General features: G+C 42.5%; 1 protein-coding gene across 7 annotated transcripts in view; it reads right to left on the bottom strand.

The window, feature by feature from the left end:
* The window catches only part of LRIG3 (leucine rich repeats and immunoglobulin like domains 3), a 52194-nt gene that overhangs the window by 12966 nt on the left and 25934 nt on the right, over window positions 1-13294 (bottom strand). For all 7 annotated transcript variants that reach the window (XM_043888426.1, XM_043888433.1, XM_043888441.1 and 4 more), the window contains exons 4-12: window positions 8567-8698; window positions 7936-8079; window positions 6775-6918; window positions 6326-6469; window positions 5739-5882; window positions 4454-4534; window positions 3358-3429; window positions 1208-1279; window positions 537-700 (exon numbers count right to left, since the gene is read on the bottom strand). In XM_043888426.1, coding sequence (XP_043744361.1) covers window positions 537-700; window positions 1208-1279; window positions 3358-3429; window positions 4454-4534; window positions 5739-5882; window positions 6326-6469; window positions 6775-6918; window positions 7936-8079; window positions 8567-8698 — 1097 coding nt within the window. The remainder of the gene's footprint in view (window positions 1-536; window positions 701-1207; window positions 1280-3357; window positions 3430-4453; window positions 4535-5738; window positions 5883-6325; window positions 6470-6774; window positions 6919-7935; window positions 8080-8566; window positions 8699-13294) is intronic.

Here is a 13294-nt window from a genome sequence, read left to right as displayed (position 1 = left end):
ATGGGGTTGCAAAGAGCTGGACTCGACTTAGCGACTGAACGAGGACAATAAAATTTTTAGTAGTCTATAAATCACGAGCTAATCATTGTCTCTTTCTATTCCTTGTAAACAGCATCTGCACAAGATTCAAGTCAGTCTGTTCACTGAACTCAAGAGAACCTCTCAACAACCCCTGGATTTGGGGAGGGCAGATAGCAGTATTCCCATTTCACAGATTAGAAGACTGAGAGTTAGGGACTTGCAATTTAGGAGCAGGGCTGCTACTATCCTCCAATTCTCTCAAGACAACAACATCACTCTCTTTCCACCAGACCACCCTGATGCCAACACAAAGAGGAAGAAATTGCAGAAAAAAAAAATGTTTTCATCAGGAAAAACTGCAATCATCAGCAAACTACAGATCCATTCTCATCTACCTCAGCAGAAATAAGAGCTTCATTTAGGGTATATACATTTATGCAAATCCATTCTTTGGACAAATGGGAGGGAAAGAAAAAGAAAAATGAATAAAAGGCAAAGACCACAGTTGCACTCACCACACACAAAGCCATCTGGACTAACAGCAAAAATACTTCTTCCCTTCAACAGCTGAGGGTGGGCACAGCTGGCGTTTACGAAGCTCTGAAAGTGGTTTTCCGCCACCCACTGTGGCAGCCATTTCAACTGGCAATCGCATAAAAGGCTTGATGTATTTAAGTGCCTGAGGAGAGTAATTTCATTCAGTCTGTTTTGTATGAAATGCAGATTTCTACCAGTAAACTAAACTCAAGTAAATATTAACAAAGCATTGAATGGAGAAACCAAATACACACATCCCATGGAATAAATACTATGTAGTGCATCTTAACATGCAAGACAGGGAACGAGCACCATTGTTTTGTTGGTGGTGGTGTTGTTCTTATTGGTGGGAGAGACAGAAGTATAGCAACGCTGAAAATATCTCAGTCCTGAAAACTGGTTACTATGATGAGGCACTGCGCTATACTGGGTCTCACAAATTTAAATCGCATATTTAAGAAAAAGAAACTCCTCGTTGCAACAAATGGGACAAAACCCCACTCCTCCTGCCTTCTGGTAATAAAAGTTAAGTCACGTGATGAACGTGCCACATACTTTCTACAGATACCTAATCCAGGATGCCCCATCCCTTGACAGGTGGCCCCTCAATGCTTTATGTGAAACTCTTGGAAAGAAAAGAAATGCTTACAGTTGCTGAAGCTTCTTCATTTGTGAAAAAGCATTGCCTTGTAATGACATGATTGCGTTGTCACTCAGGTCTCTGAAAAAGCCACCAAATCAAACACATTAGAGGAAATTATAGTCACTGTGTGCCTTCAGGCACAGGTTGGGCCCATGATACCTACCCCCAGCTCACCCCCAAAATACTCTATGTGCGGAAATGCACCGACAGGGTGATCATAGAACTCATCAGGAGGCTTGTGTTATAGAACAAGGATATCTGATTCAGAGGCAGATTCTATTATGGTGAGAGAGATTTTATATCACCACATACAGATTTTTTGACTCTTAAGGGCCTAAGCCATTCTGCCGTGTTATTTTCTTTTATTTCTCACTATTCAAATTAGTAAACTTTAGTTACTTAAATACACATATAAAATTCCTCATAATTATGCTTTTAAAAAACCATCACGTATAGAATATCTTCTATGACATGCAACCATGTTAAGTGATTTTTGCTTACACATTATTACATGTTATTCCTCACAGCAACACAAAAAAGAAGATGGTATAACCAGCTTGGCTCGGCATGAAAGGGGCAGATAAGATTTGAACTCAATTATTTTCAGTTTCAAAACCGCTGTTCTTAGTCACTAGCCTCTCCTGATACATACAACTTACTAATGGCGAGACAGGCAGGTGTTCAGACAAGAGGTACTTACTAAAACACACCAACCAACAAACAACCACTTCAGGCAGGATGTTCATAAAATGTGAGAATATTCTGGGCTGATTTTTTTTTTTCACTGGTGCTGACAAGCAGGCTGATTTAAAGTCCTCCCCGCCTGAACTACTGTTTTCCTTTAGAGGATTCAGAGTGGACAGAGGCGATTCCGAATGAGATGAGGGGCAAGAGAAGACAGAACCCAGGTCCCAAACGTGGGCAAAGAAGGACGCTGGGAGAGTTCTGAAGGTTTAGGAAACGAAAGGAGATGTTAATGCTCCAAGGATCCACTAATTTCACTTTCCCAAGAGCGGAAGGGTCAGATGACAAACCCTTCTGGCTAGTTTCCCTTTGAAAGTAACTTGCTCCGGGAAGCCCGGCAACACTGGCCGCCCTTCCCAACTCTGCCCTGCAGGCATCCCACTGTAACCTGGGCCGCGGCACGGCTGCCGGGGCTGGCCGTCCAGAGCTTTCTGCAGCCCGGGGCTCCGTGGGAAGAGGACGAGAAAGTGATGCCCAGATAATAACTATGCGCACAGCGCCAGGGACGGTACAAACCAACTGTGTCCTTTAAATGATAACTTCTACCGTCCAGGTTAACAGATAATAAAACCCTCGGCTATAAACGTTAGAAGTCAGGCTGGACACACGGCACACGGCCGCAGGCTCCCACTGCATGTATCGATACAGACATCCGCCCGCGGTCCTCAGAGGCTGGTTGGCCCTGGCCCTGCGGGCGCTGACTGCCACTGAGGCCGCGCGCTTCTGCTCTTCGTGCCTGAAAACATCCGGGTCCCTAACTGTCCTTTCAGAAACGTGTGCCTCCAGCTCCCGGGCAGGCCGAGGTCGTGAAGGAGACAGCTGCTGTGACGGGAGAGGCTGCCCTGGTCTGAGCTCTGCTCCTGCCAGCGGCTAACTCAGAGGTCAGTAGCAAGAGATGAGAAAGAACAGAAGGAGGAAAACAGGCTGCGTGCTTTTTCTAATTAAACAACAGCAACAACTAACAGAAGTTCTCCAAGTGGTGTTACAACTCTCAGTCACTCTCAGGAACTGGGGTTGGCGTGGGGGGAACTGTCTTTATTGATCTTGCAAGTCACCCTCTTAACTGTTCAATTTAAGCAAGAACTCTTAGAACCTCCATGTCTTAACTTAAAAATTCAGATAATGATAGCTATTAAATAGTTTTCTCGTGAGGATTGAGAAATATAAATAAATACCTGACATAATGCTTGATGTGCAGTGGGTACATAAGAAATAGTAGTTTTTAAAAAAAAAAATTAAATATGCCACTGCTTGAGAAACATAACTAAAGGAAACCCCAAAATGATGGAAAGAAACACCTTTAAATGCAAAAGAAACATGTATGTGTGCACTTACACTTCCATACAGGTATAGACAGACATAAGGGGATAACCACCACAGACTGCCTCTAAGGTAACTAAACTGCTACTCACAGGTGTTCTAATGCATCCAAACCAGTGAAGGCTTTCTTTGTAATGGATCGAATCCGGTTTCCCTGGAGTATTCTTTAAAAAAAAAAAAAGTTACAATAGAACAGTTAGTAAAAAGCCATTTTAGAGTGCAATTGTCATGAAAAGAACTGCTTTTTAAACCATTTGTGAATATTCCCTTTTCTTCAATTAAACAATACATCCTTAAAAAACATATCCATGACACAGATTTCAGTTCAGCATGGTTGCAAAGCATCTGACAGAGAACCCAGCAAAAACAGGTATTCAAAAGTTACTCTGATGGGTAAAGTAAAGCAGTGATTATTTTCAAAGAGGCAGAAACCTATTCCAAGTAAAATGTCTCAAAACACTCATAAATAAAGCAGGTAACAGTGGAGACTGTCTCCTTAACCACCCACTCCATGGATACCTTCATCACTCACAGAAGTTTAGAACTAAATGGATGTCAATTTGAAAGTTACTCATTTAAAATACAGAATTTGGCCACCTGCAAGGCCATTTTGTGGCCAAACAGAAACAATGTTTTTATCCTGTGCTGCTTGGAGTCCACTGATAAACCACCAATGATCACTGGTCACTGGATCATTTCATTTAAACATTTCTGTGACATTTCAAATGTTGAACTTAGTAAGTGCACTAACCTTTACACAACAGTAATCCCTAGAGTCTAAGTAAGCTCTTGAGACAACTGAAAATTTTTATCTGGATATTAAAATCAGCTGCAATGACCCAGTTGTAGGGTAAAAGCACCATAACCAAGGAAGAAAACCTAATTAATACACTTCCTGTATAGCGGTAGTCATCTGGGGAAACGACAAAAGGTAGCAACCAGATTAAGCACCTCGTTCCACAACTCTTTAAAGATGTCAGCTTGTGTGTGGAATTGAGTTAGATTAAGATAAAATGTTCAGGGAACACGCTGGTGGTCCAGTCGTTGGACTCAGGGCTTCAAATGCTGTGACCCCTTAGTTCTCCTGGTTGGAGAACTAAGATCTCAAGCCATGCAGCATGGCCAAAACCAAAAAACAGCATATCTGGGTCAAAGAGTGACACAGATTATGAAGCAAACGATACTCACAGGCGCCTCAGTTTGTCAAGCCCAGAGAAAGCACCATTCATGTCCTCAATGGTCCAGGAAATTTCATTATTCTTCAGATCTCTAGTTAAAAAGGAAAGATACTGAAACTGGTACCAGATATGGAACAAAAGATACAGGCTTTTTTCTTTTTCTTTTTTAATCAAAGTGGCCCAGAGGAGATGGGTTTTTATTTACGTAATTATGTACAGTTGCACGGGGCAGGTCTTCACTGCTGTGTGTGGGCTTCAGCACTGTGGTCCTCGGGCTCTAGAGCCTGGGCTCAGTGGTTGTGGCTCACAGGCTTAGCTGCTCTGTGGCATGTGAAACCCGCCCGGACCAGGGATCAAACCAGTGTCTCCTGCATTCCTAGGCGGGTTCTAAACCACTGTGCCACCAGGGAAGCATCCTCTATTAGAGATATGCTTAGAAAGCTAAGATCATGTAATTTCTAATAAATCCCTCATAACTCCCCATGTCATCTCTGCCCCTTTCAAAACAATAGAAAACTCTTTCTCCCCTCAACATACTTCTTACCTCCTCTCTCAACAACATTTTACACTTTTGCCTGAAATTAGGATAGCTGACTCTGGCCCTATGAACTCCTCTATCAAGATGACTAAATTCTGAAAGACTTGAATAGCCTGAAAAGTACGGTGAACTTTAAAACCACCGTTCCAACCACACAAGGAGCAGGGTGCCAAGGCATACAACATACTTTTCAATTATGTAATGCTTCAAATAGTGTACAGAGCAAAAGTTTCTGACAGTGCAAAAATCCAGAGCCCGTTGCACAACATTCAAATGAATATTTGAGAGCTTTTCCAAAGGTCAATTAATCCCACCCCCTCTTCCTTCTCTTGGGACAGAGATCAAGTCTGGATAGAACTGGTCTCACCAACAGGCATCTTCTTTTGCTGCCCTTTATATATCTTTCCTGCTCTGGGTAATTTTTAATCTGCATTTTTACGAACAAAAAATGAGTGGATTTAAAACTGTTTGCCTGTTGAGCAGTTACCAACTTCCTGGAGATCCTGAGAAGGCTAACTGTAATCACCTCACCAATCTGATCACTGTTCCTTCTAATCCCTCTAAGTAGCACATATGGATGAAATGGACTGATTTTAATCAAACTGATCTGGGAAAGATTAAGACACTTCTTCTGAGGCTGTACACATTTCCTTCACAACAAAGGAAATCTGCTTGGAGAAAAGTAGGTTATGCTTAGGAACCAATTAGCTTCATGCACAGAGAGCAAAATGTGTAACTTGCAAAATGTGTAACTTACAAAGTCTTCAAGCTGGAAAGCCCCCGGAAGGCACAATCAGCAATGTAGCTGACTCTGTTATTCCCAATGTGCAATGTATTTAGCAAGCTTAGGCCCAGGAAGCTTGAATCATCCAACCTCGATAAGTGATTGTACGTTAGGTCCCTGTAAAGAGAAAACGAACAACAACAAAAAAACCAACAATAGCTTTTATTTTCTAATTCAAAGCAGTGATTTGTAGGAGAAAAAAAAAAGACAAAAACAGGTAATATATATTACCACAATAATCCTTATTTTAAAACTCCTCCTTCTTAATAATACTAAGGTAAACATTATTCCTAATCCTAGTAATTAAAATCTTTTTATTTGAAAATCACCACCATTGCTTTAGCCCCTGTGCCACAGAACTGAAACAGCAGTTGCTGAAGTTGAAGCTAGCTTCAACTTCTCACAAAAAAACTATGCCTAGGTTGCATGTGAAAAAAAAAAAAGAAAAAAGCTGTCACCTTGGAAACTCTGTTATGAAAATTTCACAGATCACTGGTAAGAAGCTCATGCTTTGGCATGATTCCTGCTCTCAAACCTGAGGAGAATAGCAGGCTACTCACAGCTCACTGAGTTTCTGGCAGAACTCCCAGGCATCAGGGCTGATCCTGTTGATGGCATTCTGACTGAGATGAAGTTCCTGCAGCATCAGCAAGCCGTAAAGCCAGCCTTTGGTAATCTCTGTTAGGTTGTTATGGTCCAGCTGCCTACATTGACAACAAGAGTCAAAAGCAGGATCCTAAGTTTATTATTGAGACTCTTCAAAGGGGACACGATTACGACCTATTACATATGCCTACTGAGGTGTGTAGCTTTTGTTATACAGAGATATCATCAGAAAATACTACGCTTCTACATTCCCAGTCACAACACCTGAAACAAAACTAAATATTAAATTATAAGATTATCAATGATGAGGCTCTAACACAGGGTTTCAAAGAAAAGCTGCTGAATGCTTACAGAGCATTTCAGGATCACACTGCCTGAGCAGGAACTGACCACCCACACTTACAAGATTTCCATGCTGCTCAGCCCCCAGAAAGCTCCATCCATAAGTCTTGTCACTCCATTTCTTTGCATTTTCAGAGACTTCAGAGCACCAAGCCCTTGGAAAGTGAGTCCATCTACGTTTTTAATCTTGTTTCGGTTGAGTTCACTGCATTGGATGTTAAACAGTTAGCTTATATGACAAATTCTGGAGGCAGTAATAAAATGTGACATTACGACAATACAGTTAAACTAGCCTGCATTAAATTACAGAGGCTATTTTAAATTTCTGAACATTTTTATTGAGAAGAATTTTGATTTATTAGCAGTGAACAAATTTCGTTCTGACACATGGGATGCATTTTCAGAGCGATAAAACACGGACACCAGACTGCACTTCAGTTTCTAAACTGTTGTCCATTCAGTGTAGAACTAAACATGTTAACATTGGTTTTTAAAGTTATCCAGAATGGGAGTACTGAATATCATGTTAAAACAGGAGGTCTATTCAGGAGCAGGACTGTCAAGCTCATCCTGTTCAACTGCTTACAAAAGTTGATTCCCCTCTGTCACGATGTGCCCTGTGTTTAATACTTTCTCTCGGAGGCAGTCATTCTTAATCTTGTTGGCACCCTGGAATTACCTGGAGAGTTTTAAAAAATTATTGAAGCCGGGATCCTACTCCCAGAGGTTCTAACGTAATTGGTGTAGGGTGTGGCCTGGGCACTGGGATGTTCAAAAGCTCCATAAGTGTCTGTAATATGCAGCCAAGGCTGAAAACCACTATATGGTAGGAGCCTGTTCAGAGAGGGCGCCACCGTTATTAATGAGACAGTTCTCTGTAGCTCCTTAAGCTGCCAGGGCCCCTGCAGTCAGTCGCTGGCAGTACTATCGCCATCTGCAGCTCCATGGAGAGTCACATCTTCCGTGCCATCATGATGTCTTTGTACGGAGGTTGTTTGATGACCACACTCTCCGCTCTTGGGAACACCCAACCTGCTTCTCAGGCAGAAGACTACGCTGGGTGACTTCTAAGGCTCTTTCTGATTCAGATTCTGCATCTCCAGCTCTCGGAGGAGAGGGAGCTACCTCCTTGCTGCTAAACTCCTTCTGCCACGTGGTGGATTTTAGGGGGACGATGCCAAGGGTTTAGAGGACACCATATCTAAGAGAACATTTTACTTACAGGTGTTGCAGTTGGGGCAGTTTAAACATCTTGGGTGGAAGAGCTGAGATACGGTTCCTGTTCAGCTTCAATACCAGGAGTGTGTGGGCCAAATTGTCAAAATACCCAGGTTCCATGGATGTGACTCGGTTGCTGTTGATATACCTGTAGAGAGTCTGAAGCTGAGTTTCTCTTTGGGAAGTTAAAGAGCATGCATTCTCTGTACAGAAACACTTGTTCAGAGGGCTGAGCCATTATTTGTTACAATGGACATTAATATAATTAACTCTTTAGGTCCCTGAAGGCCAATGTCAACTATGATTCACATATTTCTAGGGAAAGAGTGACTAAAACATTTGAAGATTACAAACATCTGTTAAGAGACGCTTATCTAATTTTTGTGAAATTCATTTATTAATAAAACACACCAGTGGTTTACTTTCGATTAATTTTTTAAAGAAGCACTTGGTTCCTCTATAGTAGTCAAAGGAGATCTCATTGTTTTGCAATCCAAAAGTGTAAGAATTAAATGAAGACAGAGGTTTAAAAAAAAGTTAGCATTCTGGTCTCTATCATACAAGTTGTTTCTTTTTTAATATAGCACAATATTTTCATCACAGGTGAAAATTTTGTTAAAAACAACTTGACTTACAGATACTTGAGTTGTAGGGGTGGAAGTGCAGTTTTAAGTTCTGAAATATTATTGCCACTCAGGTCCAAAGTTTCAAGGGATTGAAACTGTCTCAGATGTTCAGGTAATATTTCCACAATTTTGTTTCCAGCTCTGGATTTAAAGAATGGCACAGATAACAGAATGAATGGTACAACAATCTGAAAGGTGAAAAATACTATTTCTAACTTGTTCTTCACAAATATGGAAAACTGATCGCTCTAAAGAGCACTTTTAACACAGCAACTCTTTAGTCACTTCAATGTTTCGCTAAATAACAGATCATAAAGTTAGAAATATGAAAAACATTCCTATATAAATCTGGTGTGTTTAACAGCTGTGGTTATCTGAATGGAATGCATTTAAACTGATTTTTTTTCTTTCTGTGACTTTGTTAACGGTCTTTCTTCCTTATCATTTTATGAAATGACCAGCAGGAAGCTGGCCTTCTGGACACTGATCTGTTAGTTCCCTACTCATCCATCTCTGCTTCTTCTCTTGGAAAGTATACATACTGTATGTGCAAATGAGCTTAAAATACTCATTAGACTGGGCTTTTTAAAAGCCATCATGGACAACTCTCTTTTTCTTTAAGAAACAGCAAGTTTCAAAGCATTGCTGTATTCTTCAAAACCAGTGGATATACTCCAAGGCTTTGAATATTACAAAAGTTATTAGTTAAGAGCATGCCAGTCTAAACAATCTCTGGGAACAAGGAGATTTTAAAAAAGCTTGAGACTTTAAAAAAGTCTTAAACACCAGATCATGGGAGCCACATAGCTGCTACAGCTCTTCACATTTAAATTAAAATTAAATGTTCAAGTTCAGTTCCTTAGTCACAGCAGCCACAGGTCAGGTCCTGAATAGACACATTAGCCTGGTGTCTGTCAAACGGATCAGTGCACACACAGAACATCCCCACTACCATGGAAAGTTCTACTGAAGATCACTACCCTAGACCACAAATGAAAAAACAAACATGAACAAGCCAGAGGCCAAGTCAAAGCGATTAAAAGGTCATCAATGCAACAGTTTTCAAAGGGGAGATTCAACACTGAATGAGAAGCTTGCTAGAAAACAGGAACCAAACTGGTGTGCAAAAACCATCTTAACTGTCATGTCAGACCAGCCAGCCTGGGCTTCTTAGATCATCTACCAGGCAAGAGAACGGAGAAGGCAATGGCACCCCACTCCAGTGCTCGTGCCTGGAAAAGCCCACGGGCCGAGGAGCCTGGTGGGCTGCAGTCCATGGGGTCGTGAAGAGTCAGACATGACTGAGCGGCGTCACTTTCACTTTTCACTTTCACGCATTGGAGAAGGAAATGGCAGCCCACTCCAGTGTTCTTGCCTGGAGAATCCCAGGGACGGGGGAGCCTGGCGGGCTGCCGTCTACGGGGTTGCACAGGGTCAGACACGACTGAAGCGACTTAGCAGTAGCAGCAGCAGCAGACGAGAGAAAATAAAATGTCAAGGGAGAGAGGCTTGGATGACGGCAGAGTGTACCTGAAAAGAAAGGTCTTTTCTTCACAGCCGAAGGACAATGAAACAATCTGAAGGCTCTAAGTGGAACTTTGTATGTTATATAAGTCACGTGCTGCCATTTCTAGACATTCAGTTCAGTTCAGTCGCTCAGTCGTGTCTGACTCTTTGCGACCCCATGGACTGCTGCATGCCAGGCTTTCCTGTCCATCACTAACTCCCAGAGTTTACTCAAACTCAGGTCCATTGAGTCGGTGATGCCATTCAACCATCTCATCCTCTGTGGTCCCCTTCTCCTCCTGCCTTTAATCTTTCCCAGCATCAGTGTCTTTTCAAATGAGTCAGTTCTTTGCATCAGGTGGTCAAAGTATTGGAATTTCAGCTTCAGCATCAGTCCTTCTAATGAAAACTCAGGACTGCTTTCCTTTAGGATGGACAGGTTGGATCCCCCATGCAGTCCAAGGGACTCTCAAGAGTCTTCTCCAACACCACAGTTCAAAAGCATCAATTCTTCGGTGCTTAGCTTTCTTTATAGTCCATCTCTCACATCCACACATGACCACTGGAAAAACCATAGCCTTGACTAGACGGACCTTTGTTGGCAAAGCAATGTCTCTGGTTTTTAATATGCTGTCTAGGTTGGTCACAGCTTTTCTTCCAAGAAGCAAGCATCTTTTAATTTCAGGCTGTAGTCACCACCTGCATTGATTTTGGAGCCCCCCAAAATAAAGTTTCTCACTGTTTCCATTGTTTTCCCACATATTTGCCATGAAGTGATGGGACTGGATGCCATGATCTTAGTTTTCTGAATGTTGAGTTTTAAACCAACTTTTTCACTCTCCTCTTTCACTTTCATCAAGAGGCTCTTTAGTTCCTCTTTGTGTCTGCCATAAGGGTGGTGTCATCTGCGTATCTCCAGACACAGTCTTAGGTAAAACTCACTTAAGAGGAAAATTTAGAAATGAGACTGTATGTGTATCTTTGTTACCAATAACCACATTCGTAGAGTGCTTTGAGTTCATTAATATATTTCTGACCAGAGGATTTTTGCAAATACTAATGCCCGTGGCCAGAGATTTGTTAATACTGAAACACTCCATTCAATAATGTTCAGATAACAAAAGATGCATTAAAACATTTCTGGGTCTGTAAGTTGTTAAGTTCTTTTGCATTATGATGATTCATGTGCCTCTCACCACAGGAGCACCTCTCGTGGATTTCCAGAAAATCCTCTGCTGCATCTGGCAACCACTTTTTATGCTGTTGGTCTCTGCCACACTGTGAGCGCCTTTGAAACTGTGTCTCTACCCCTCAGTTTTGGAATGTGCACGTGTGCGTGCTAAGTCGCTTCAGTCCTGTCCGACTCTGTGAGACCCAGTGGACTGCAGCCCACCAGGCTCCTCTGTCCATGGGATTGTCCAGGCAGGAGTACTGGAGTGGGGTGCCATGCCCTCCCCTCCAGGGGATCTTCCCAACCCAGGGATCGAACCTGTGGCTCTTACATCTTCTGTGTTGGCAGGCAGGATGGGAATCCCATTTTAGAATATATAAGGAATTTAGTAACACTGAGCACATATTAAAAGCCAAGACCTATGCTAGACATTTTTCATATATTATGCCATCTAATTATAACATCTCTCTGGTGTTTAAATTAGGAAACTATAGCTTTTAACCTAAGAAGTCTAAGCTCTCCCATCTCACAGAGTAATTCCCTATTGGTCCCGAAAGCACTCCCTAACGGCTGTTTCATTGAGTACAAACATATTTTGATATGAAAGTGCTTACATGAAGATGCACCTCCAGAAGGGCCTGCAACTTCTCACGCTTGCAAACATGCTGAACTACTGATTCCAAACTCCTCCGGGGATGCACACCAGCTCACTGAGCCATCGTCATGCCAACACCGAGTGCCCACTCACTCAGTCCTGTCCGACTCTTTGTGGCCCCATGGACTGTAGCCTGCCAGCCTCCTCTGTCCATGGGATTCTCCAGGCAAGAACACTGGAGTGGGCTGCCACTTCCTTCTCCAATGCCAACACGAAGGAGGCCCTAAAAACGGGGTCTCACCCCAGGTGGATTAAGAGGAACCCAGGAGTCTGCGTGTGTTTGGCAACGAGCAGAGTAGAAGGCCAGCTTCCCAAATCCCTGCAAATGCCAGGTGCTGCTTTGCCCGGTAAGGGGAGAAAACAGGCCATACATTTTAAATCGGTTCCAATAACAAAGAACTAACACAACTCCCAAAACACTGTTGAAAAACCTCCGTGTGTTACCTCTAAGGACTGTCAGGGAATTGTCTTTTTTAACCCAAGTCATCTGAAAATCTAACACCATTTTTAAAGTAATCCTACATAAGGCAACAGGCATGGGTGATTTATACCCTAATAGCTGAACTCTGTGAAAATAGTAAGGTTCAGCAAAAGGCGGGGGGATTAGCAGTCCCATGTATAAGTTACAATTATCAAGCTCCTGAGATTCCCATAAAGTCTTAACAGACTTTGTTTAGAGTTAAGTCAGCCACGACCTCTGATTCTGACCATTTCCCGCATCTGGATTCATCATCATGTAAACCCTTGATCTAGCTGTGAGGTACAGGGTAAGGCAAGTGAGACAATTAGTCAGTTTCCACGTCCCGGAGATGGATTCAGTCCAACAGACAAGCCACAGGGCCGTAGGGTCAGGGTGTGTGGGTTTAAAAAAAAAACCACATTTCGGGGGACAAAAATGTTCTCTTCAATGCATTTAGCCCGAATGTTTGCATTACCAGGATGTCCCCTCCGCCAAGCAGCAGAGTCACCCTGAAGCACCCCCCCCATCTCCTTCCCTCCCTGTCTGGTCTGTAGGCACTGCCCCCCATCAAACTCTGCATCTGGTTTTGGTCCCCAGGTTGTGTGGGGCTAGCTAGCAGAGCTACGCTTCTATTTAACAGCAAGAAGAAATAGCCACAGGTTCGCAATAAATGGAGCAAGCTAGTAATTGGCGGGAGAGTGAGGGAGACCCACAGGTGTCTATCACGTTGCTCAAAGAAGGCTGCAAGGTAGATAACAGGCCACACAATCTTTGGTTTGTGCATTCGTTTGTTTATAAGGTAATTATGAACAAGGTATTAAAACTGCCAATTACTTGAGTGACGAATAAAATTTTCCTTGCAGTTAAAGTGTGCTCCGGCCAAAGCCGGCAATTTCCTGAGCTGCACACCTCCTAAATTGCAGTGTGAAAGTGCTCAGTTATAAA

This window comes from Cervus elaphus, chromosome 3 (genome assembly GCF_910594005.1).
Source record: "Cervus elaphus chromosome 3, mCerEla1.1, whole genome shotgun sequence".
In the NCBI taxonomy this organism is placed as follows: Eukaryota; Metazoa; Chordata; class Mammalia; order Artiodactyla; family Cervidae; genus Cervus; species Cervus elaphus.
Note: the sequence above shows the minus strand (reverse complement) of the source record. Positions and strands in the feature narration are given on the sequence as shown.